The sequence below is a fragment of the Myotis nattereri genome (assembly GCF_964212035.1).
Source record: "Myotis nattereri genome assembly, chromosome: X".
NCBI classification, from domain to species: Eukaryota; Metazoa; Chordata; class Mammalia; order Chiroptera; family Vespertilionidae; genus Myotis; species Myotis nattereri.
The window spans coordinates 93,658,502-93,685,770 of NC_138078.1; the positions used below are offsets into that span (position 1 = coordinate 93,658,502).

At 43.6% G+C, this 27,269-nt stretch overlaps 1 protein-coding gene and 1 pseudogene across 2 annotated transcripts; both read right to left on the reverse strand.

Annotated features, from left to right (window-relative positions):
- Nucleotides 1–11,376: 11,376 nt before the first annotated feature.
- On the reverse strand, nt 11,377–11,874 carry LOC308536238 (hydroxyacyl-thioester dehydratase type 2, mitochondrial-like; the record flags this gene model as incomplete). The annotated part of the gene is made up of 1 exon (XM_081115340.1): nt 11,377–11,874. One exon carries the CDS (start codon nt 11,872–11,874, stop codon nt 11,377–11,379), a length of 498 nt encoding a protein of 165 aa, XP_080971466.1.
- Nucleotides 11,875–11,993: 119 nt separating this feature from the next.
- On the reverse strand, nt 11,994–12,497 carry LOC308536239 (ribonuclease P protein subunit p14-like; annotated as a pseudogene). Its single transcript has 2 exons — nt 12,293–12,497; nt 11,994–12,086 (listed from the first exon to the last, which is right to left on the reverse strand). The product of its transcript is annotated as a ribonuclease P protein subunit p14-like (transcript).
- Between the last annotated feature and the right edge of the window lie 14,772 nt (nt 12,498–27,269).

The following is a 27,269-nucleotide window of genomic DNA, read 5'->3' on the forward strand; positions in this document are numbered from 1 at the left end:
TTTAATGGGGAATGCATTGAATCTATAGATTGCTTTGGGTAGTATGGACATTTGGAACTGGAGAGCATTATGCTAAGTGAAATAAGCCAGTCAGAGGAAGATAAATATCACATGATCTCACTCATTTATGGAATATAATGAACAACATAAACTGATGAACAACAGATCCAGAGACAGAAAAGCATCAATCAGACCATCAAACCTCAGAGGGAAGGTACGGTAGGGTGGGGGTAAGGGGGAGAGATCAACCAAAGGACTTGTATGCATGCATGTAAGCCTAACCAATAGACACAGACAACAGGGGGATGAGGGCATGAGTGGGGAGGGGGGATAATGGGGGAATAAGGACATATATGTAATACCTTAATCAATAAAGAAATTTTTAAAAAAGACTGAATACCTCCCAAAGAGCTCCTTATCACAATTGATCTGTCTCTTAAGTCACTGAGTCAAGTCCCCATCTACTTGTTAATAATGTCCCAATGCTTCTCTAATGCATCTGAGAAATCTGATGATGGGACAGGGGTGGGGGCAAAAATGGTAAATGGGTACTTCAGGGGCTCCATTCCTGTTCACTTTGGGAAGGGGCAGCTCTTCCTTTCCAGGGTAGATTTCATAGATTGCTGCTACTGCTGTTTCTGGACAATGCCTGGAAGCAGCAACAAGACTGTCCCTTGGGCTGACACTATCATCTCTGCCTCCTCCCTAATTACACAGAAACTAGCTACTCTTAGGATTGTGGTACCTCGAGGCTCAGGCCTTCCAAGCCTCACCCTAGCTGCATGCTAGAGGACACTAGCAGCCCAAGAATTCCAAGCTTACTTCACCTCGACCCAAGAATGGGAATAGCCAGGGCAGGATAAAAAGCAATCTGGATGTCAGGGCATGTAAAAAAAAAATAAGGGAATTAGAAAATTCACATACCATTTTAGAATTAAGGGCATTAATAGGAGAGAGAAGATGCAGAAGGACCTTCCTGACATCTATTTCATGGCCTCAGATTGGAGGGCGATAAATAATTATGTGTGCTCTGGCCACATGGCTCAGTTCGTTGGAGTGTCATCCTGTACACGAAAAAGTTGTGGGTTTGATTTCGGGTCAGATATATACCTAGGTTCAGGTTTGGTCCCAGGTCAGTGCGAGTATGGGGGACAGCCAATCAATGTTTCTCATGTCTGTGTGTGTCTCTCTCTCTCCCTCATCCCCACTTCCCCTTCTTCTTTCTCTAAAACCAATGGAAATGTATCCTAGGGTGATAAAAAAAAATGGCATGTGACCTCAGTCCCTAAGGGTCCCATGTTTCTTGCAGTTTTATCAGTACCTATCCTTGTGAGCAACACAAGGTTGGTAGGGAAATGATTTCATTTAACATAGGGAGTGGAGTGAAATAAATCCAGACCTGAGAGAGAGCTTGTCAGGAAGGAAATAGGGGCTCCAACTAAGCTGAGAGGACAGGGTGCTGCAGTGGGAGATGGTGTGTGAAGAGGAAGCATAGATGTATGAGTAGGAGAGAGGAGGAGGAGGGTGGGGGCAGATGACCAGGCTGGGGACTCACATTTAGATGGACAGGAAGCCTGGTAGGAACTGCAGACCCAGAGGTTTCACACAGAACTCTGGGCCCTGTGGTCCTGAGGGGAGCGAGGTGTTGGGGCTCTAGTTAGCTAGCAGTTGGTGGCCCACTTAATAGGGACAAAGAGGGTTGAGGCCCAGAGGGAGGGGGAGAAGCCAGGCACTGCAAGAAGCCCACTGCAGCCTTTCCTGGACTGCTGCACCCAGAACCTGACTTAAAGGGCTCCTCCTTCCAGAATCACCCCTCAGCTCCTCCCTGGCTTCTTACTCCTGCTCCATCCAGGATCCCACAATCTCATTTTACAACTCCCCACCCCAAACCACACAACTCACACTCTCTCTTGGTGGAGGGGGGTAGGGGCTCAGCCTCCCCTGCTGTGCCATCACTCCTCCCCCACCCCACATTCCATGTTTGCTGTAAGCCCCACCTCCTCACCCCTTGACCAGGAGACTGTGAGGGCCCCTCTGCCTGGAACCCTTTAGCTGAGCACTGGCCAGGAGCAAAGGCTAAAGAGGCCCACTCCTTGCATCCCTCTAGGGCCCTGGCAGTGACCTCCATTTCTCCAAAGCCAAAGGGACACCTTCCTCACTCCAGGCAGGAGGTAGCTCCACTCATGCTCCTAAAGCCACAGGGCCTCCTAATATTCCCCAGCTGTCCTCCCAAGGGACCTCTTCCCCAACTTTTACCCGCATCTAAATAAAGATGAGTGATGAGCCCTGGCTAGTTTTTCTCAGTGGCTTGAGTGTCAGCCAGAGGATTGAAGGGTTGAGGGTTTTGATTCCTGGTCAAGGGCAAGTACCTGGGTTGTGGATTTGATCCCTGGACCTGGTCAGGTTGCCTGTGGGAACCAACCAATCAATGTTTTGCTCACACAGATGTTTCCCTCTCTTTCTCTCCCTACCCTTCCATTCTATCTGAAAACCAATGGAAAAAATACAAGTGAGGATTAAAAAATAATAAATAAATTAATTAAATAACAAATTTTTAAAAAAGGTAAGTGGTGAGGGAAATGCTGCTCCACTCTTCTAGTTCAAAGTGCAATGATTTTCCACATCCTTCCCACATTGAATGACTTACTCAGATAAACAATCCATGCTATCATAATTTCTTTCTGGGCTCAGGTAGAGTAAAAGGAAAAATAAATAAATGCTACACTTTCCACCACCCTCCTTTCCATTGGAGCTGCTTTAGGGTTCAGTATAGATTGCTGCTTTGAAAACTTCTGTGATGCATCCCCTTTCGGCCCTCCTCCATCCTCTTTGTTGTGTAAACTTGAAATTGTCTAAATTTTTATTTCACCAAAATGACAAAAACCAGAAACTCTATTTCACTTTGTGTGACACTGGCTTTTCCTTTATTCAAGAAATATGTATTTTCTTTATTTGGAAGACATGGAACAATAGGGCATTCTGATCAGATTAAGAGTTAGCCAATGTATGGCTTTTAGAGAATTTTATGTTTGATAGCCTTCATATAGGTCTTTTCCTTCCTTTCTTTCTTTATTCTCATTAGTTGCTCAGAGATGAAATGAGTCTTTTGTCAGGAGAAACTAACGTTTGAATAACCTTTTGTATTATATCCTTCCTTCTAAACACTTTCCCCCCTTGGTTTCCAAGACACCCATCTCATAGTTTCCCCACCCAGACCTTTTTGTGCCTAGTTCTCAGTTTTCTTTGCTGAACCTTCTTTCTCTTCCTGATCCTTCCATAATAGGGACAAAAATTAAAATCACCACAATACTACTGTGATTTATTGAAAGCTTATTTATGTGCCAGTCGCCTTTCAAATGCAATATCTCTTTAATTCTCATAGCAATTCCATAAGATAGTTATGACTTTATAATTACTATTAATATTATTATTAGTTGCCACATATTCAGATGAGGAAACAGGCTGGAAAATTAGGAAACTACCTAGGACCAGTTAGTAGTAGAGCCAGGGATGAGAAGCTTGGCTAACTGACTCCAAAGCATGTGCTCCTTGCTTGGGTTAGGTCTCAGGTACACAGTACCCTGTGATGTAGGTACTATCACTATCTGCACATGATGCATGAGGAGCCTGAGGTCTACACACATGGAGTGATTAGCCAAACATCATAAGAACAAGTATGTCACACACAAGAATGGATTCTTTAAGGAACACTTATTTGACAGAATGGAGGCTTTTTTCTACCTTCTACTTCTTTTACTCTGGGTTGCAACTTGCTGACCTACTGCCTGGCAACCATCTGCCTCCACCCCAACCCCCCCTACCCTCCCACACCTCCTTCAGTTGCATTATCACATTCCATTTGAGCACTAGGTTGTTTCCTGTCTTTGCTTTTAGGTGCAAATGGTTGTGAATTTAACACCTGTAAGAGGAGATAGCAGCAAAAGTCAGAGGGGAAGGGATGAATTGTTCAATTAGTGGTGCTAGGGGAACTTCAGTATCTGATTGTAAAAAAGATGTTTACTTTGTCTCATTATATTAAATATGGATTCCAGATCAATTTGAGAAATGGAGATTTTATTCAAGTATGTACTAATTCTTTAATAAAATACTTTATTGGTATGAAAGTAATAAAAAGAATCACATGTTCAAAAGCAACCCTTTTTAAAACTGCAAGAAAACAAATATTTATTAAATCTCTAGATTGGAGAAGGCTTTCTCTGATTAAGAGTGATGAAAGTGTTAGGTTTGATGGAACAATTGAGTTGATACCCTTCCCCCAGGAACTGGCTTTTCAGGTCATTTCACTATGGATATTCCCTTTGCTGAAGACCACTTTTCGCTTGTGGGTGACCACATTCCATTCTTTCCTCTCTGGGTATGCATAAAGAAGTCTCCGCCCAGAAAAATCCCACCAAAAGTCCTTTAAAAGCCACTGACGCCCCTCACTGGGTACTGGAGCCATCCAGGCTCAGCCACCTGGTGTGTGGATGATCAAATAAATTCGTAATCCCTCACCACTCTGGCCTTGTGTGTTCCTCCTTCAGCGACCTAACATAAATAAATTACAAAGAAAAGACCAATGTAAAACAGAATTAATTTTAGACTGTAATAAAGAATAAAAAGCATTTATTTGAGCAAAAAAGGAGCTACAGCCCAGGAGACACACATTCAGGTAGCAACCTAAATTGTGATCCATGGAGACAAAGAGGAGACCATCTTTTATCAATTAGGTCCATCTTATGTAAATGAGCTGTCCAAATTGTGCAATTCTGATTAGACAGAGCCAGTCTCAGTCTGTTGGTAAAAAGTTGAAGTGCAGGTGGTCTGCAGGTGAATGGTGACGCAGAGATGAGCTCGGCAGGCAGGATTGAGTTTAGAGAAGCAGAGGGCTACTGCTCGCTCAAGCAAGTAGCAAAACCTCCAAAGTTCTCATGGCTTTTATTGGGGAGTACAGCAAATAACAATGGAGTACAGTAAGTGACAATGAAAAACAGGCATGCCTATGAGATCATTTGAGCTAAGTTATACATTAAACTATTAATTTCCTATATTATACAAAGACCCTTTCAACCTGCAGCAGTGTACCCTCCCTTGTACTTTCCATGCCCTCAAGGAAATTCTGCCTCTGAACAACAAATCTTGCGTGCAAGACTTTGTTCTCACGTGGCCCGCTAGCAGGCCCCCATCTGTTCTTGGTAGAACGTTCCTCTTTTAGTTAACTTCTCATTCCACTTGACCGGCTACATTGAAGCCAATGTTTCCTTCAGTGGTTGACTCAGACAGCATACTGTGAGAATCCAAGAGTTCAGTCTGAGGTTCTTGCCAGTATACAAAGTACATGAGGAGCCCCTGTCAGCAAATGGCCACTAGAGTCTTATTATTTATACAATTTGGGCCCTCAGTTGACCATAAGGAATTCATTTCAACAGATAAATTTCTTCTCAGGGTACACATTAAATGAATCTTTCTTTTCAGGTTCCACACCATAAACCCAAAAGACAGCATTAACAGATATAAAAGACAAACAGCAAGCTGAGAAGTATTGGCAACAAATAAGAAAAACAAGCCCTGGCCGGTTTGGCTCAGTGGATAAAGCGTCAGCCTGTGGACTGAAGGGTCCCAGGTTCGGTTCTGGTCAAGGGCATGTACCTTGGTTGCCGGCACATCCCCAGTAGGGGGTGTGCAAGAGGCGGCTTATCGATGTTTCTCTCTCATTGATGTTTCTGGCTCTCTATCCCTCTCCCTTCCTCTCTGTAAAAAATATCAATAAAAAAATATATTAAAAAAAATAAAAACGATAACAATAGTAAACTTTTATTGTGTTTACATAGCTAATGTTAGGTCAAGCTGAAAGGAGCCAGGACAAGAGACACTGTGAGATAACATTGACAAATATGTTCTCCCAGGCAGTGGACTTTCTTGTTGTTTTGTTGATGATTTCTTTTGCTGTGCAGATGCTTTTTATTTTGATGTAGTTTCATATGTTTATTTTCTCCTTAGTTTCCACTGCCCCAGGAGCTGCATTAGTAAAGATATTGCTTCAGCATGTGTCTGAGATTTTGCTGCCTGTGGATTCCTCTAATAATTTTATGGTTTCCCATCTTACGTTTAAGTCCTTTATCCATTTTGAGTTTATTTTTGTGTATGGTGTACGTTGGTGGTCTAGTTTCACTTTTTTGCATGTATCTGTCCAATTTTCCCAACATCATTTATTGAAGAGACTGTCTTTACTCCGTTATATGCTCTTGCCTCCTTTGTCAAATATTAATTGAACATAATGGCTTGGGTTGATTTCTGGGTTCTCTGTTCTGTTCCATTGGTCTATATGTCTGTTCTTATTCCAGTAACAGGCAGTTTTGAGAACCATGGCTTTATAGAATAGCTTGATATCTGATATTGTGATCCCTCCAACTTTGTTCTTCTTTCTCAGGATTGCTGCAGCTATTCGGGGTCTTTTTTTATTCCAGATGAATTTTTGGAGAGTTCATTCTCGGTTTGTGATATATGCCATTGGTATTTTAATGGGGATTGCATTGAATCTATAGATTGCTTTGGGTAGTAAGAACATTTTAATGATGTTGATTTTACCAATCCATGACCACGGTATGTCCTTATATCTGTTTATGTCTTCCTCTATCTATTTTTTCAGTGTCCTGTAGTTTTCTGAGTACAGGTCTTTTACCTCCTTAGTTAAGTTTATTCCTTAGGTATCTTAATTTTTTTGGTGCAATGGTAAATGGGAATTTTTTAAATTTCTCTTTCTGTAAGTTCACTATTGGTGTTTAAAAATGCCATAGATTTCTTGGCGTTAATTTTGTATCCTGCTACATTGCCAAATTCATTTATTAAGTCTAATAATTTTTTGATGTAGTCTTTAGTGTTATCTATGATAAGGATTTAATCTACATTTACAGGGAACTCACACAACTTAACAAAAGGAAAATAAACAACCCAATCAAAAAATGGGCAAGGGCCTAAATAGATACTTTTTGAAAGAGGGCATACAGAAGGCTAAGAGACATATGAAAACATGTTCAAAGTCACTAATCATCCGAGAGATGCAAATCAAAATGACAAGGAGGTGCCATCTCACACCTCTCAGAATGACTATCATCAACAAATCAACAAATTACAAGTGCCTGAGAGGATGTGGAGAAAAAGGAACCCTCTTGCACTGCTGGTGGGAATGCAAACTAGTTAGCCACTGTGGAGAACAGTATGGAGTTACCTCAAAAAGTTAAAAATGGCCCTAACTGGTTTGGCTCAGTTGATAGAGCATCAGCCTGCGGACTGAAGGGTCCCAGGTTCGATTCCGATCAAGGGCATATACCTTGGTTGTGGGCACATCCCCAGTAGGGGGTGTGCAGGAGGCAGCTGATTGAGATTTCTCTCTCTTTGATGTTTCTAATTCTCTATCCCTCTTCCTTCCACTCTGTAAAAAAATCAATAAAATATACTTTTAAAAAAAGTTAAAAATGGAACCCCATTTGACCCAGTGATCCCACTTCTAGAAATATATCCCAAGAAACTAGAAACACCAATCAGAAAGGATATATGCACCCCTATGTTCATAGCAGCACAATTAACCATAGCTAAGATTTGGAAACAGCCTAAGTGCCCATCAGCAGATCAGTGGATTAAAAACGGCGGTACAGCTACACAGTGGAATACTATGCTGCTGTAAAAAGGAAGGAACTCCTACCATTTACAACAGCATGGATAGAACTGGAGAGCATTATGCTAAGCGAAATAAGTCAGTCAGAGAAAGATCAATATCACATGATCTCACTCATTTGTGGAATATAATGAGCAACATAAACTGATGGACAAAAACAGATCCAGAGACAGAGAAGCATTGATCAAACCATCAAACCTCAGAGGGAAGGTAGGGGAGGGTTGGGGCAAGGGGGAGAGATCAACCAAAGGACTTGTATGCATGCATATAAGCCTAACCAATGGACACAGACTCCAGGGGGCATGAGGGCATGAGCAGGGGTGTGGGGGGACAATGGGGGGTGGTAAGGATACATATATAATACTTTAATCAATAAGGAAAAAAAAGAGAGACATTATGAGTGTTGAAGAAGTGAAAGGTGAACATAGTGTATGATGCACGTGGGTAGGCTAAATCAGACGGTGATTAAAGAAAATTGAATTTATTTAGGGAAAGGAGATGGAGGATGGGATATCCAAAGGGAATGGCTGCACAGCACCCAGCCACCAGGATTTTGTGTCCATGATGGCAGCACTCAGGAGCTGGAGTTTCATCCTTATATGTAGTCACTGGCAGGAAACTTTTGTCAGTGGGTCTGGAGGCTGAACTGGTGGGCTTGGAATGCAGATGGAATGCAGGTGTGTGATTGTTAGTGACAGAAATATAATATTGGGGACAAGCTACAATTAAAGAAATATTACTCATGCTCTGTTAACCATGGTCGTTCTGTTCTGATTAGAGAAAGCACATTCTAACCTGGCTGAGAGTTGTATGCCTGGGGACATGGGAGCTAACATCGGAATGCAGTCCATACTCCAGTCCTGAGGACTGCCTATCATTATGGAAAGGTTTACAACCTCATGGCTGAAATAATCTAGTCCTGGAGGCACCCACTCTTTACAACCCTCAGTCCCTATTGCCTGTAATCTGGTCCCGGGGCTCCAGGAGGCACCCACCCTCTGTGAACCCCACACCCAATCCACATGACTTGTAACCTGCAATGATTATACCGTGTCTGCTTTCCCAGGCCTGTGATTCCTACTTTCCCACATAATCTTTGTCCTTCAACACAATATAAGCAGCTGGCTTATGGGGAGAGACAGAGCAGGTTTTTGTGGGTGACCTGCTGCTCTCCCATACTGCTGGCATTATTGATTGAATCCTGTCTCCGCTTAATTGGCTCAAGTAGTGACAGGCAGCCCAGACCCCTTGGTTGTCTGGTTGGTTACATTATCAGGTGCCTTCAGGACAGTTTCCATTCCTTATGTTGTCTGAGATGCAAATCAAAATGACAAGTTTTTCCTGGTCTTTTGTTTTCCTGTAGCAGAAAACACACAAATGGCCGTTAAGGATTGTATTGCCCTACAGTCCTAACAGTTATCATTTCTTAAGATCTTACAAAGTGCCAGAAATATTCCAAGTGCTCTACATGATTTCATTTCCTTCTTACAATAACCCTGAGGTAGATCCTAATATTATCTCCAGTATCTAAAACATTCTTATTTAAGGGGAAAACAAATAATGCATAAAATGTAAATATACAGCATAACAAGTTATTATAAAGGAAACCACCATAAAGATCAAGAGATAGAACACTGCCAGAACTCCTGAGATCCCTGTGGGCTCCTGCTCAATCACCTCTCTCCTCTAAAGGAAAACCCTGGTGATAGTTATGACTTTTACTTGTTTACCTTTCTTTAGAGCTTTACCACTCAAATATGAATCCCCAGACACTATTTTTGTTTTTTAATTTTTTTTACATTTCCAGATACTTTCAATGGCCATAAAAAGATACTATTATAGAAACTGGCATTGCTTTAGTAATGGGAACATTATAAGACACAGGGTGACGTAACAAAGAAATGTTTGGAGCCAGGCTGGGCCATCTGAATCCCAGCTCTCCTGCATACTCGCTGTACAACCCTGGGCAAGTCACACAGCATCAGTCTGTTTCCTTGTCTATAAAATAGGACAACATAAGTTTAACTTCACAAAGTTGTTCAAAGGATTAGTTAATGTAGAAAATAGGCACATCAAGTATTGAAGAAATGGTAGCTATTAGTATTAGTGATGATATCACACTCCATTTCAAGATTGCTGCTAAGTCAGAGAATGAGTTCTATAGAATTTAAATATGGCTTCAAGTCCACATTTTATGCAAGTTCCCCATTTTTCAACATATATCAAATTTTCAACATGTGCAGTGTTTTTTCTATCAGCAAGCCTTCTTCCAGTGGACCTGAGCCTGTGAATGCTGCCCATTCTGAAATGCATGAGAATGGCACCCTTGTTTCTCACATTGATTTTGATTATTTTTACTTCAGTCACCAACTAGAGTATGGTACAATATTAAACAAGTTTAAAAATACTTTACACACATCACTGCCCTCTAGTGACTAGAATTAATTCTTTCAAGTAATCCATTAACTGATTCCCTTAATGTAAAAAACTAAAATAAAAATCTAGTCACTGATCTACTAGGAGAAAAAACCTTTTTCCAGGAAATGTGGGTTGAACCAACCAATTACACTTGATCTTACTTTCCTGATCAAAGCATCTAGCTATGGTCAGAGCCATTCAGGTGGGCCACATGCATGTTCTGTTACAGATTGTCTTAAAAGGGTTAGCTGTGTTGAGGATGACCATTGAATACTAACACAGTAGGCACATTTTCTCTTTAATGCCCCCCAACTCTGAAGAACTTGGCCTCCATGGTGTTCCTTATACTTTTTATTTCTTATAAAATTTTTTACAATATGTATATAGTATTTACATACAGGAGGGAACCCACATTATCAAGGAAGGGAGAAAATAATCTGGATTGCTAAAATAGAAATTTTTCACTCAAGAGCTATTCCAGATTTAAAATACCAAGAGATTGGTTGACATCCTGAAAGACTGGATGTCACCTGCGGGCCAGTTAGCTTTAAACTCAGGAAAACCTCTAATCTCAGTCACAGGGGAGAAGAAACAATAGTAGTAGCTCCTGTTTACAGGCTAGGCCTTGTGCTTTGCTATTTGTATCTACAACAATCCTATGGTAGGTGTTATTAGCCCCATTTTATAGATTAGACCAAGAGTTTACATAACTGAGTTTAAATCTTTCTCTGATAACAAGAAACCATCTGAGAGGCATGTACCACTTGAAGGTTAAGCAAGATGCCATCTTGGTATAAACAGTAACAAATTACAAAACACTCTGACCCATAAACTACTGAATAACAGTATCTAAGAATATTTATTGGTAAAAGACAGGTGTTCAAAGATGACCCAATTTCTATTCTAATTGCCGTCAAAAATTAAATGCTGCCTAGCTAAAAATTCACTGAGAAATTTATTCTATACAGCTGTAGGTAAATTTGTGTTATCAAAATGCAAATTTAACTTGGTTTGAAATCCTTAAATTAGAACCTTGAGCTAAATGATAACTTTCCCCCTATTTTTTTCAAATTTTCAAACTTAGATGATAGACTCGTTTGTATGAAGCATAAGGCCAAATTAGAAAGTGGACATATGGACACCTCGCTACCTGCTGCCCTCCCCCACTGTGGGCTGCTGGGTCTGCTGGCCACTCCTTGTTGAAGAGCAGCAATCTGTTTTCCTCAGAGGCTCTTCAATAACCGTAACACTGATGCCTGAATTTGCATCTTTAAACACATATTTCAGGGGTTGGGAGCTTCTGGGACCATAACTTTAACGCAGCCTTCCATAACAGTCTTTTCACTTTCTTTTACAAAGCATGACACAGCAATAAAAGCAATGAACAGCTTCAGCCTTTTCACTTCTGCAGAAGCTACAACTTCTCCAACATATAAAGGGGCTGGAAAGTGAATTTCCTGGGAAATAAATACACAGCCTGGGCCTGGCATTTTAGTACCTAGGAGAGCTGAAATAAGTCCATTGATCAAAACTCCATGCACAATTGTCTTTCCAAACTTGGTGTGTTTTGCAAAATCTTCATTTAAATGCAAAGGATTGACATCCCCTGTTAGTTCTGAGAAGGCAACCCTTTGTGTGAAGGCTCTGCTGAATTCAGCCCGGTCTCCAACTCGGATGTGCATATGCTGAAAGTGCTGCCTGCTTACAACTGGTTGGTTCAGGCAGATTCTCCTCTGAAGGCTACACCACCAAAGACAATGGCTGGAAATAATGGAGAACATCTTTGGCACCCTCAAATTCCATCAACAGGAGTACTAAGCCTGTTTCAGTCATCAAGCATTATGCTGGCACCAAAAGATAGTTTTGAGAGCAGAGGAATGTTTCTGAAATTGAAGACTATTCAATCCAATACTAGTTCCCTACTATTACCAGATAATGCAAGGAGAAATGGAGAAACCTGAATCACTCTGAAGACACATTTCTTGCCTTTATACTATAAAGGTTCTCAACCTGTGGGTCACGACCATCAGAAAACACATATAGCATATCAGATATTTACATTACGATTCATAACAGTAGCAAAATTAAAGTTATGAAGTAGCAACGAAAATAATTTTATGGTTGGGGGTTACCACAACATGAGGAACTGTATTAAAGGGTTGCGGCATTAGGAAGGTTGAGAACCACTGCAAGTTTATAGGATCCTAACAGGTTCAAAGAGCTCCACAATCTGACAACAGCACTCCCCAAACAGGTCCTTCAGGGCTGAAATAAGCAGCTGTTAGAACTGTGCAGCATTCAGTCCAACCCCATGTTCTTGAAATTCTAGGCAGACTTTCATGTAGTGGTGGTCAGAGGGGTTTTTGTAAACTATTCTCTCATATGTGGCAGCTGGGGCTGGCATCTTTTCCAATCCTGATTGCACCTGAAGCCCAGCGCACGCACTCTGTACCCCGGGTCCCCCTGGGCCCTCGCAGCCAACCACCACCACTTCCTCAGCTGGCTTCATTGTACAGAGGCCGGGAGGGGGGGGGGAGCGGGGGGGGGGGCGCTCCAGTTCTCCAGCCCTGCCTCGCCCACTACCCGCCCATCCTGGGCAGAGGTGGAGAGGTACTTCCTGTTTTTTAATTTTATGTAAATAGAAATACCGTGTATGTATTCTTCTGTATCTGGCTCATTTCCCTTACAATAATATTTCTGAGGTTCAACTTTGTATGTAGCATTAGTTCATCATTTTCAGTGTTGAGTAACAGCATTCCATTCTATGAATTTACAAGAAATTATTTATCCATCCTACTGCTGATGCACATTTGGGTCATTTCCAGTTTGGGACAATTAGGAAAAATGTTATTATAAACATCTTTCATTGTCCAGCCTGCATTGCTCAATAGTTGAGCATTGACCTATGAACCATGAGGTCAGGGTTCAATTCCTGGGCAGGGCTCAATCCCCAGTGTGGGGCATGCAGGAGGCAGCCAATCAATGATTCTCTCTCATTGAAGTTTCTGTCTCTCTCTTCCTCTCCCTTTCTCTCTGAAATCAATAAAAATATATTTTAAAAAATAAACTTTTTTTTGTCTCCTGATGCACATATGCTCACATAGAGTACATATATAGGAGTGGAATTGCTGGTTCATAGAGCATGTGTTTTTGCAACCTTATTAGATACTACCAAACTGTCTACCAAAGTTTTACCACCTGCCACTTCTGCCATCAGTGTTCCTGTTGTTCCACCTCCACAAAAACACGTGGTATTGTCAATAAAGTTTTAAAATTTTTGCTTAAGGTTTGTTAATGTAAGAAACATTCAAACCTGTGAAGAATTTTTTGTGAGTTTATTTGTGTTAGGGGCGCTGGAGGAATGCACGAGGCCAAAGTGGTAAGGGCTTATAAATTTATTAGGTCATCTGGATACCAGATGGGTTGATCCCAAAAATGGCGCCAGCACCCAGGGATGAGGAGTCAGAGATTTTAAAGGACTCTAGGCAGGCTTTTGGTGGGTGGAGAATTCTCTTGGCAAGTCCAGATCCTAGGAAGGTCCTGAGGGGAAGGATAATGGTCTTCTTAGCAAGTGGAATGTGGTCTAAGCAAAAGGGAATGTCTGCTGTGAAGTGGTCTAAAGGTCAGTTCCCAGGGGAGGGGATATAGATTTAATTATTTGATCAGACCTAACATTCCAGCCTTTTTGTTTTATGGAATAGGGACGAAGATCCTATCTTCTGTAGTTACTTCCTGCTGAGGGGGGATGTTGAGATCATAGGGGGTGGACTTTGATTGTCATCGGCTGGAACACTGTATAGATAACTCATGGTTGGAGCGAGAGGTTGCAGCAGCATGATTTCCCTGAGAGACTGGTTGGTGAAGGCTCAAAAGTGGTCCTGAAGGAAAGATAAAAAATAGCGCAGAATACCGGTACATGGGCCAAAAATGAGAATGAGGAACAGGAATGTTAATGGTTCTATGAAGGGAAGTAGCCAGGTATACCAATTTACATTCTTTAGCCAGTAGTCCTATGAATTTGATTGACGTTCTCTAATCTTTGCAGCCCTTTCTGTTAATTTTTGGGCAGCATCCCTGATGAGGCCAGATTGATTGACATAAAAACAACCTTCTTCTTTCAGAACAGAAAGAGGCATAGATCCCCTTTCTTCACCTTTAGGAGGTCTAGCTAGTCCTTCCAATTATGAAGGGTGACAGCTGCTAGAGAGTCTATCTGATCCTGAATTTGAACTAAACTTTTGGCAATGTCATTTAGGGTTTCTTGTAGATCCTGAGACAGGATTTCAAAATATGATAGAGCAGTGGTTAAGCCCCCGCTATGTGCTTGTTCTAACCCCTGCTGTGATGCCCAGGGTTATGAGAAGAGGGATTATCTGGAATGCCCTTTTGTGTCACATATGATAGTTACGGGGATAGGTAAAGACATTATGGGAGGCTACATTTACGTTGGGTGAAAGATAGAAGAGAGTACAGGTTCCTCTCTAGTTGGTCGGAGACAGATATATGTGTTTTTCCCACAGAGGAAGAAAAATCCCTGGTCACGAAAACAAGCTGAAATATGTAGAGAGAAGAGGTGGACTAATGGGTATGAGGTTCCTTTTCCCAGTTCCATGTTCCAAGCTGAGAGGGTAGTCACCATGGTACTACCTATAAGGGGTGACAGATGAGTAGTTGAGATTCTACTGCAGTGAAAGTAGGCAGGAACACTAGTGCAGTGGGCTGTTATCCAAGGGAAAAGCAAAAGGGAAAAAAAGGAGCAGTTGAAGCCTCAGGCCTGAATGGTTGGATAAGAAGTAAAACAGATTGGTTGTAGGAAACAATCAATGGCTTCAGGGGAGACCCGGTAGTCAATGCTTTGGGACCAATGGCAGTTCAGTAGTTCTAGGTTAACTGGTGTTGCAAGTTGATGATGGGAGATGGCCTGTAGTTATATTGCCCTGTAACCGTGAAAAGCATAAAGGGGCTTAGACAATTAGTGGGGTGTGGAGAGTGATAGACACTGTGATGGGGATAGAGGTTAGAGTTCTCTTATTAAAAACTAGTAGCCCGGTGCACAAAATTTGTGCACATTAAAAGGGAATTAATTGCACTAACCGGTTTTGCTCAGTGGATAGAACATCAGCCTGTGGACTCAAGGGTCCCAGGTTCAATTCCAGTCAAGGGCATGTACCTTGCTTGCAGGCACATCCCCAGTGGGGAGTGTGCAGGAGACAGCTGATTGATGTTTCTCTCTCATCAATGTTTCTAATTCTCTATCCCTCTCCCTTCCTCTCTGTAAAAAATCAATAAAATATATTTTTTTAAAAAGGGAATTAATTAGCAGAGATATTTTAATATTGCTATTTGCCCTTTCTCTATAATAGAAGTGTGAGAGATGAAAGGAAATTAGTAAAATGTATATGAAAATAATATATACATTTATTAATAAATAAACAGTAACAAAAGGATATAACAACAACAGAGTCATAATATAAAAACGACAAAAACATGATATGAAAACGACAAAAACATGATATGAAAACAAAAACATGATATAAAAACAACAGTGATGCAAACAATGACTGATAAAGTGATTAAACTTATTCTAATATCTCCCTGTATACCACATTAAGAGTGAAAACACTTTCAGAATGCTTGACTAATTAATTTCCCTTGTGGTGAAGTTCTTAGAACTTTGACTGCTCTTCAAACTCGAGAGAAAGCAACATATAACTGACCATGTGCAAAAACGGGTTCAGGTAGGAAAATGCCTACTTTGTCTAGAGTTTGTCCTTGTGATTTTTTTATTTTTTTATTTTTATTTTTAAAATATATTTTATTGATTTTTTACAGAGAGGAAGGGAGAGAGATAGAGAGTCAGAAACATCGATGAGAGAAAAACATCGATCAGATGCCTCCTGCACACCCACTACTGGGGATGTGCCCGCAACCCAGGTACATGCCCTTGACCAGAATCGAACCTGGGACCTTTCAGTTTGCAGGCCGATGCTCTATCCACTGAGCCAAACCGGTTTTGGCTCCTTGTGATTTATTAATAGTCATCACAATGCTGGCATCATGGGAAACCGTCATCAAACCAATTTAAATGGGAGGCCAGTGTCAGATGGGGACAAATTAATTCTTGGAATTAGAACAGCCTCTCCCTCTCCAGATCCTGTTATTACTTCAGCTTTGATAATGTTAGGTCATAATCTTTTGATAATAAATCTGGTACCATTACAAAGACCCCATTTACTATTGAGATTTCTCAATAGCATGATGATTGCACCCACTTTCAATTTTAATATATGACATGGCATTCCCGAAGGAGTAATACTATTAAGAAATTCTATGGGAAAATTTTCCTTTTCAGCATCATTTGTGGAATCAATGGAATCATCACTCAAATATGTGTGAAAATCTCCATCGAGTATATATCCAAATTTTCTTCATTTAATTTTTGAACATGCTCATTTTTTGGACAAAGAATTGCATGTTTAGATATATTTTTAATATTATCTATAGCAGTGGTTCTCAACCTTGGCTGAACATTAGAATCACCTGGGAATCTTTTAAAAATTCTGATTCCTGGGCCTCATCCTCCAGAAATTGTATCTTTGTTATGGGGTGGGGCCACAACATTAGTAACAAAGAAACAGAATTAAAACTTTATTGTGGGGAGCCGCTACAGTGTTTTGGACAGGTTCAAGCCTTGGACTGATGAGAGGGCACAGTCCTCTCATTGCCATGTGCAAGTCCCAGCTTGGAGGGCAGGGCCCTCCCAGCACAATTATAGCCAACAGCTGTAGTTGTAAGCTTGAACCTATGATCCGAACACGTGGCCCCACGTGCCTGAGTGATGTAGGCTTGGTAGAGTTCAGGTGCAGGTAGTTGAGTAGGTTTGAAACCCAGGAGAATGTTGTAAACATCTTGGTCATGCCCTTACTTTGCCTCGTAGCTTCTGCTATAAAATAAAGGCATGGCTGTGGGCATGGTCGCTGTCTCTCAGAGAAGCAACGTCCCACTGAGACCCAGTTTTCATTCTCTTGTCTGTCTTTTCTAAGCCTTTCAGCCACCCCCACTCAGGTTCACCCCACTCAGGCTGTGCTGGCGTGGCACACTTTATAAAGAGATGCCTCCAGGCTCCCAGGGTGGGTTCCTGCCTCAAACCCTGCCCTTACAGGAAACAGCTCCGGGAAACAGCTCGGGGGAGGGCGCAGCTGTTGCCAAGACAACCCCTGCAGGACTGACTTCCTTCCGCTTGGTCGCAGTTCTGGTGGTCATGATGAACACCACCCAGGGTTTTTATATAAGTAGATAAATATAAACTGAAAAGAAGGGAGGCTTGGTTTGCCTGTGCTGTGGGATAATTACCTAGAAGGGCGTTTAAAGGGCTAGGGGTAGAAGTGTAGTTTAAGGTTCTTTCATTTCAAGAATTAATTTTGTTAGATGAGACTTAAGGAATTTGCCTTTTCTACCTTGCCTGAAGATTGGGGCCAACAGGGGGTGTGTAAGTTCCACAGAATATTTAGAGGTGTGGAGACCTGTTGAGTTATTTGAGATATTAAAGCAGGTCCATTATCTGATTGTAATGAGGTGGGTAGGCCGAATCTGGGAATGATATGCTGAATGAGAATTCTAGTGGGTAATGCTTCTACCCAGCCTGAGAAGGTATTTACTAAGTTTAAGAGGTATTTTATTTTTTTAATGGGGGACACGTGAGTGAAGTCAATCTGCCAGTCTTGGCCAGGGATTTGGCCCCTAGACTGATGAGTGGGGAAAGGAGGAGGTCTAATATAACTTGTCCTTGGGGAGATACTGAGTAACAAGTAGAACAGGTTTTGGTGATATCTTGCAGTAGGGAGGCTAGGCTAGGACATGTGATGAGGGGTTTTAGGAATTGTAAATGTATCCTATATGTAGGGAGTTGTAAATAGCCCATAAGATATCGCGGTCCTGTCCCTGGGGAAGAATATATTTTCCCTGAAATTTTAACCATGGATCTTCCTGAGTAGCTGCAAGAGCTAATAGAGACTGAAGTTCCTCTGGGGTGTATTTGGGTGTTATACAAGGTATAGCTAAGAGTTGGGGAGATGGAGGCTTCCTCTGAGCCACTGTCTTGGCCATTTGGTCTGCTTTGTTATTTCCCTATATTACAGCATTATACGGACTTAGGGCCCTGTGCAGTGTATAACTTTTAAGAAGGCTATAAAACGCTAAGCAGGAAGACTTGTTGAAGTTTTCAATGATAGGGTCAAGGACTGTGAATGAGCGGCGGAAATAAAGAAAGTCTAGACTTCAATCTAAGGATGTAAGCAACAGGAGAGAGCCTGTACAGTTTGCTTTAGCTTACTAGGAGAGAGGGGTCCCTTCAGACATCAGGGGTGATCAGGTTCTAACTCACTGGACAAACTTTTCTACAACTTTCACAAACCTTTCTACCCACTCACAAATAACCAGCTTTAGCTAAAAATAAACAACCAGCATTTCTTAGAGTGACATTTATGAACACATTTTAAACACACTCTTACTTTAAAACAAATAGAGAGTAGTGGGACCACTCAGTCAAATGGGAGTTATCCCAAGAAATGAGAAACACCAATCAGAAAGAATATATACACCCCTATGTTCAAAGCAGCACAATTTACCATAACTAAGATTTGGAAACAGCCTAAGTGCCCATCAGCAGATCAGTGGTTTAAAAAACTGTGGTACATCTACACAATGGAATACTACGCTGCTGTAAAAAGGAAGGAACTCCTACCATTTGCAACAGCATGGATGGAACTGGAGAGCATTATGCTAAGTGGAAGAAGCCAGTCAGAGAAAGAGAAATATCATATGATCTCACTCATTTGTGGAATATAATGAACAACATGAACTGATGAACAAAAACAGATCCAGAGACAGAGAAGTATTGATCAGACCATCAAACCTCAGAGGGAAGGTAGGGGAGGGTGGGGATAAGAGGGAAAGATCAACCAAAGGACTTGTATGCATGCATATAAGCCTAACCAATGGACGCAGACACCAGAGGGGTGAGGGCATGTGTGGGAGGTGGGAGGCAATGGGGGGATAAGGACACATATGTAATACCTTAATCAATAAAGAAAAAAACACAAAAAAATAAAATTAATTGAAGCTTTGACTATGTTCAGTCTCAAAAAATATATAGAGAGTATTTATTACAGAAGGTCTCAACAAAGTACAAGAGATCTTCTGTAATAAAAGTTAAGAGCAGGTGAATTTAAAACTTGTCTAACATCTAAAGTAATAGTTTGATTGTCAACAGTTGAGATGATGCTCTGGAGAACAGCAGTCTCGCACCTTGTTTTATAGATTACAACCAAAAGAGGAGACGTAAGTGGTTTACACAAAATCCATTGGTGATGGATTAGGGAGGTGGGAGAAAGCAAAGTGGGGAAACCTCTTAAATTGAATAAAAAGTAAAATGATAACACATACTTCTTTTATTTATGTGGGTGCAGGATAGCTAACAGTCAACAACTCGGTAATAATGAGGGGATTTGTGGTCTCTGCAGAATGGTGCCTGTGCTTTGAGAGATCCAGAAAAAGGAAAATTACTTTGACATTCCAACAATATTATTGTAGATGCAAAAGGACAATAGGCTCAGTTAAAGTAAAAATTGACCTTTGTCAGGGAAAATATCAGCCTAGGACAAGACTACTCATCATAAACTATTTTTTAATTAAGGAGTTTTAATTTCAGACCATCCTTTGTAGTTACTTTAAGTCTCTGAGTTTGCAAGGCTGCCATGCAGGCCTTCCCTGAGCTAGTCTGGTTAGCCTGTGGCACCTTTTTGTCCACAGGTTTTACACATTTTATTAAATTTAGTTCAAGTTACATGTATCCCGCACTTTTTGAGAGTTTATGTTATACCATTTGGTTTTTTATGGAACACCTACATTAGTACCTGTTTTTGCTAACTGAAAGAAATCCCAAAATGCAAAGAGGATTTTTGGTTTTATGAAAAATGAAGAAAAGTGAAAATATAGTTCAGCATTTGTTTTGCAGGCAACCCTTACAAAGGCAGTGTGTGTGCACCCAGAGCAGCAAGACTGGCACCCCCAAGCCCCTTACAGGGAATTACACTCAGCATCTCAGCCTCAGCCCCTCATAACTTTGAACTGTGTCTGTGAGCATCTGTGCTTTATCTTGGTTTATTTTGTATGTCCATTAGCAAGATGTGTCCTAAGGTATTAGAAAAGGCTAAGAAAACTTGTTAGGGTGTTACACAGTGTGAAACATTTAATTATATATGAAAACTAGAGGTCTGATGCATGAAATTTGTAGGGGGGGGGGGTCCCTCAGCCCGGCCTGCACCCTTTTGCAATCCGGGACCCCCTGGTGGATGTCCGAGGACAGTCCTCTTGTAATCCAGGACCCCTGACTCCTAACTGCCTACCTGCTTGCTCCTAACCGCCCGCCTGCTTGCTCCTTAACACCCTCCTGCTCGCTCTTTATTGCTTGGCTCACCGCTCCTAAGCACTGCGTTTGCCAGCCATGAGCCTGGCTTCTGGCAGAGTGGCCCTCCTGCTGTGGGAGTGCACTGACCACCTAGGGGCAGCTCCTGCATTGAGCATCTTCCCCCTGGTGGTCAGTGCATGTCATAGCAATCGGTCATTCTGGTCATTCTGCAGTAACGGTCACTGGGCTTTTATTATACAGATGCTAGAGACACAATGCATGGAAATTCGTGCAAGAGTAGGCCTTCCTTCCTCTGGCTGCTGGCACTGGATTCCCTCCAGCACCTAGGACCTGGGCTTCCCTCCTCTAGACCACCCGCAGGCACCCGGGACCTGGTCTGGCTTCCCTCTGGCACCAGCTTCGTCATGAGGGACGTCCAGAATGACGTCTGGAAGACATCCGGTCTAATTAGCATATTACCCTTCTATTATTATAGATAATTAAGTATATTTGTTATGATTTGGTAGATTATTTTTTTGTGTCTTGAAATGCTCAATTTTTCCCCCAAAGAAATGAATGGTGCCTAACCAGTGTGGCTCAGTGATCGAACATCAACCTATGAATCAGGAGGTCACAGTTTGATTCTTGGTCAGGGCACCTGCTCGGGTTTTGGGCTCGATCCCCAGTAGAGGGGGTGTAGGAGGCAGGTGATCAATAAATCTCTCTTATCATTGATGTTTCTAGCTCTCTCTCCCTCTACCTTCTCTGAAATCAATAAAAATATATATATTTTTAAAAATAATGGTAATAGCTTCCCTTTATTCCATTTGGGCTTAGGAAAGGTGAAGTAGGAATTATCTACTTTTGGATAATGGGGGAAACCTGTATTTGATTTTATATTATTGTAAACTAAGGGCCCGGTGCACGAAATTTGTGCACTGGGTGTGTGTGTGGGGTAAGTGTCCCTCAGCCCAGCCTGCCCCCTCTCACATACTGGGAGCCCTCAGGCATTGACCCCCATCACCCTCCAATCGCAGGATCGGCCCCTTGCCCAGGCCTGACGCCTCTGACAGAGGGTCCCCTGATGCCTGGGCCAGAGGCATCAGGCCTGGGTGGGGGGCGGAGCCGGGGATTGGGGGGATATGATGGTCCCCTTGCCCAGGCCTGAAGCCTGGGTCAGAGGCGTCAGGCTTGGGCGGGGGGTGGAGCAAGCGATCAGAGGGAGATGGGGGTCCCCTGCCCAGGCATGATTCCTGGGCCAGAGGCCTCAGGCCTGGGTGGGGGCCAGAGCCAGGGGACCCTCATTCTCCCCCATCACTGGTTCTGCCCCCAGCCCAGGCCTGAGGCCTCTGACCCAGGCATCAGGCCTGGGCAGGGGACCCCCAGACCCCTCCGATTGCTGGCTCTGCCCCTTGCCCAGGCCTGATGCCTCGGCCAGAGGCGTAGACCCCCATCACCCTCCGATCGCCTGATCGGCCCCTTGCCCAGGCCTGACGCCTCCGCCAGAGGTGTCAGGCTTGGACAGGGGACCCGCATCTCCCCCGATCACTGGCTCTGGCCCCCACCCAGGCCTGAGGCCTCTGGCCCAGGAATCATGCCTGGGCAGGGGACCCCCATCTCCCTCTGATCGCTTGCTCCACCCCCTGCCCAAGCCTGACGCCTCTGACCTAGGCTTCAGGCCTGGGCAAGGGGACCATCATATCCCCCCAATCCCTGGCTCCGCCCCCCCACCCAGGCCTGATGCCTCTGGCCCAGGCATCAGGCCTAGACAGGGGACCCCCAGTCCCCCGCCCAGGCCTGATGCCTCGGCCAGAGGAGTTGACCCTCATCACCCTCCAATCACCAATCACCGGATCGGCCCCTTGACCAGGCCTGAGGCCTCCGGCAGAGGTGTCAGGCCTGGGCAGGGGACCCCCAGCTCCCCGTGGTTGTAGGCTCCGCCCCTGCCCAGCACCCCGAGGTTGCAGGCTCTGCCCCTGCCCAGGCCTAACGCCTCTGGCCGAAGCATTAGGCCTGGGCAGGGGACCCCCAGCTCCCCGCGGTTACAGGCTCCGCCCTTGCCCAGGCCTAACGCCTCTGGCCTAGGCGTCCGGCCCGGGCAGCGGGGACCCGCAGCTGCAGCGGCCCCATGATCGTGGGCTTCGCTTTAGGCCCAGGCAAGGGACCCCTAGCTCCTGGGACTGCCAGCTTCAACCGTGCCCAGCTCCCATTGCTGGCTCCACCCCTACTTCCTGCTGTCACTGGCCAGGGCGGCAAAGGTGCCTGATTCTCCGATCATGGCTGGGGGGCAGGGCAAAGGTGGCCCCAGGGCCGCCTTTGCCCTGCCCCCCAGCTCTTAGCTCCCCCCTGGGTTTCCGATCACTGTCAGTGGCAGGGGGCTTCTTCCTCCTTTCCCTTTCGCCTCCCTGCATTGTGACTACATATGCAAATTAACCGCCATCTTGTTGGCAGTTAACTGCCAATCTTAGTTGGCAGTTAACTGCCAATCTTAGTTGGCAGTTAATTTGCATATAGCCCTGATTAGCCAATGAAAAGGGTAGCGTCGTACGCCAATTACCATTTTTCTCTTTTATTAGTGTAGATGTAATATTTACTTAAATTTCATTTAAATGCTCACTGATGGTATATAAAGTATAATTGAGCTTTTGACATTGATTTTTGTATACTGATTTTGCTAATTTCTCTTAATTGTAAATTTTTATCTATAGCTTCTTTGGGATTTTCTAAATACACAACTATATCATCTGCAAATACTATAATAAGTTTTATTTATCCTTTTCCAATCCATGTTCATTTCATTTTTTTCTTGCCTTACTGCACTGGCTAGGACAGGGGTGGGCAAACTTTTTGACTCGAGGGCCACAATGGGTTCTTAAACTGGACCGGAGGACCGGAACAAAAGCATGGATGGAGTGTTTGTGTGAACTAATATAAATTCAAAGTAAACATCATTACATAAAAGGGTACGGTCTTTTTTTTTTTTAAGTTTTATTCATTTCAAACAGGCCGGATCCGGCCCGCGGGCCGTAGTTTGCCCACGGCTGGGCTAGGACTTAGAGTAAAAGAAGTGGTGAGGGGGGCATCTTTGTCTTATTCCTGAACTCAAGGGAACCACTTTCAATAATTCAACATTAAATATGACTCCAGCTACAGGTTTTTGGTTTACCATCCTATATAATAAAAGTCTAATATGTAAATAGACCAAACAGTGGAATGACTGGTTGCTATGATGTGCACTGACCACCAGGGGGCAGACGCTCAAAACAGGAGCTGCCCCCTGATGGTCAGCGCACTCTCACAGGTGGAATGCCGCTCAGCCAGAAGCCCTGAGCTGGGCTCACGGCTGGCAAGACCAGTGGCGCTCCTGCCTCTGTAGCAGCACTAAGGATGTCCGATTGCTGGCTTAGGCCAACTTCCTGCGTGGAGTGGGCCTAAGCCATCAGTCAGACATCACCTGAAGGCTCCCAGAATGCGAGAGCGAGCAGGTCTGGCTAAGGGACCCCCCTCCCCAAGTGCATGAATTTCATGCACCGGGCCTCTAGTTTATTATATTAAAGATGTTTCCTTCCATTCCTTATTTACTAAAAGTTTAAAATTTTTTCAATGGATGCTGAATTTTACCAAATTATTTTTCTTTGTCTATCATGACAATCATGTTTTTCTTATTATCTTTTTTTTTAAACGATTTATCACAATTAAGGGGTCTTTTTTATTTATTTATTTATTTATTTATTTATTTATTTATTTATTTTAAATATATTTTATTGATTTTTTACAGAGAGGAATGGAAAGGGATAGAGAGTTAGAAACATCGCCGAGAGAGAAACATCGATCAGCTGCCTCCTGCACACCCCCTACTGGGGATGTGCCCGCAACCTAGGTACATGCCCTTGACCGGAATCGAACCTGGGATCCTTCAGTCTGTAGGCTGACGCTCTATCCACTGAGCCAAACCGGTTAGGGCAAGTCTTTTTTATTTTTATTATTTTTTTTATCAATTTTTTTAAAAATATGTTTTATTTATTTTTTACAGAGAGGGAGAGGGATAGAGAATTAGAAATGTCAATCAGCTGCCTCCTGCACACCCCCCACTGGGGATGTGCCTGCAACCAAGGTACATGCCCTTGACCAGAATCGAACCTGGGACCCTTGAGTCCTCAGGCTGAGGCTCTATCCACTGAGCCAAACTGGTTAGGGCTGTTATTATCTCTTAATATATTAAATTACATTGTTTGGTTTTCTAATAAAACAACCATGCATACCTGGAATAAACCCAATTTGGTCCTGGTTTATTATAATCATTACTGGAGGCCCATTGCACAAAAATTTGTGCACTCGGGTGGGGGGGGGGGGCGTCCCTCAGCCCAGCCTGTGCCCTTTCGCAATCTGGGAACCCTCAGGGGATGTCCACCTGCTGGCTTAGGCCCACTCCCTGGGGGATTGGGCCTAAGCTTGGAGTCAGACATCCCTCTGGCAGCCCGGGAGCCCTTGGGGATGTCTATTTGCCAGCGGGGAGCAGGCCTAAGCTGCAGTCGAACATCTTTAGTGCTGCTGAGGAGGTGGGAGAGGCGCTCGCCACCACTGCTGTGCTGGCAGCCATCAGCCTGGCTTGTGGCTGAGCAGAGCTCCCCCTGTGGGAGCACACTGACCACCAGGGAACAGCTCCTGCATTGAGTGTCTGGCCCCTGGTGGTCAGTGTGTGTCATAGTGACCAGTCATTCCCAGTCTTTCTGCTGTTAGGGTCAATTTGCATATTACCCTTTTATTATATAGGATAGAGGCCTGGTGCACGGGTGGGGGCCTGCTGGTTTGCCCTGAAGGGTGTCCCGGATCAGGGTGGGGGGGTCCCACTGCGGTGCCTAGCCAGCCTGGGTTAAGGGCTGATGGCTGTTTGCAGGCTGACCACAGCCCCTTCAGGGTAGGGGTCCCCAGTGCGGTGCCTGACCAACCTGGATGAGGGTCTGAGGGCCGTTTTCAGGCTGGCCATGCCCCCCAGCAACCCAAGCTCCCAGCCTCTCCTTTTTTTCTTTTACTTTTTTTTTTCCAGTGCTTCCTTGAGCGGAGGCCAGGGCAGGCTGGAAGCAGGTATGTGGGATTTATTTATCTTCTATAATTGAAACTTTGTAGCCTTGAGCATAGCCCAGGGCTGGCCAGGGAAGGTGGGAAGCTTGGCTTCCTCCATCGCCGGGGGTCACCCAAGCCTCCTGCTCGCACCAGCTCTGTGGCCACCGCCATCTTAGTTGGGTTAATTTGCATACTCGCTCCTGATTGGTTGGTAGGCATGGCTTTGGGTGTAGCAGAGTGGAGGAGTGATAGTTAATTTGCATGTTTCTTTTTTATTAGTGCAGATATATTGCTGCATTCAATTTGCTCATATTTTGTTTAGGATTTTTATATCTATGTCCATAAGATATATTACCCTGTATTTTCCCTTTCTTGTAATGTCCTTGACATATTTTGGTGTCAAGGATTTTCTAGCCTCATAAGACTAATTTAGGATTAAAACCTCTTTTTCTTTCTTTCCTTCTCTCTCTCTCTCTCTCTCTCTTCTTTTCCTTTCTTTTTTTTTAAAATATATATTTTATTTATTTTTCACAGAGAGGAAAGGAGAGGGATAGAGAGTTAGAAATATCAATGAGAGAGAAACATCGATCAGCTGCCTCCTGCACACCCCCTACTGGGGATGTGCCCACAACCAAGGTACATGCCCTTGGCCGGAATCGAACCCGGGACCCTTCAGTCCGCAGGCCGACGCTCTATCCACTGAGCCAAACCAGTTAGGGCATCTTTTCCTTTCTTTTAAATAGAGAGGGAGAAACATTGATTGGTTGCCTCTCTTAAGCACCCCAAACTAAGTATGTGCCCCACTTGGACCCATAACCTTTTGGTGTATGAGATGACACTCCAACCAAGCCACACCAGCCAAGACAAACCACTTTTTTCTATTCTCCTTTGGTTCTTCTCCACTTATAAACTTTTGAGGTCAAAGGTATTTAAATAGATTATTTTTCATATTTTCATTATATCCAATTATTTGCTTATAACCCATGCTTGAATGAAGCTTATCTAACACAAGTATTGTTTTCTGTAGGTGCCAGCGAGGGCTCTGGGATGAGATGGGCCATACCTGAATAGGTGTTGGTGAGGGCTCTGGGATGGGGGTAGTCCACACCTGGGCAGGTGCAGGTAAGGGCTCTGGGATAGGGATGGGCCACACCTGGGTAAGTGCCGGTGAGGGGTATGGGATGTGGTGAGCTACACCTGGGTAGGTGAGGGTGAGGGCTATGGGATGTGGTGTGTCACACCTGGGCAGGTGTAGCTGAGGGCTATGGGATGTGGTGGGCCATACCTGGGCAGGTGCTGATGAGGGATCTGGGGTGTGATGGGCCACACCTGGGCAGGTCCCAGTGAGAGCTATGGGCTGGAGTTGGCCACACCTGGGTAATTTGATAACTTTGTATGGTGCAGGAATGTTATAAATATCACAGCCTTTTTCCTGTGTCAGTTACTGACTCTTATTCACTGCCTCATATTCATTGTGGAATATGGCACCTCAATTAATCTCCTCTTCTCCATCCCAAGTTTTTTCATTATTTTACATGACTTCAAGTTCCACATTTTTATTCATCCAACAACTGGCCTCTTATTCCCTTGATCATCTTATCTCCAATGACCTTCTTTCTTGGTCATACCTTGAACTTAGTAATCACCTATAACTCTTTACGCTTGAAACACTAAACTTTAGTCTACTACTGTCTCTCCAGCCCA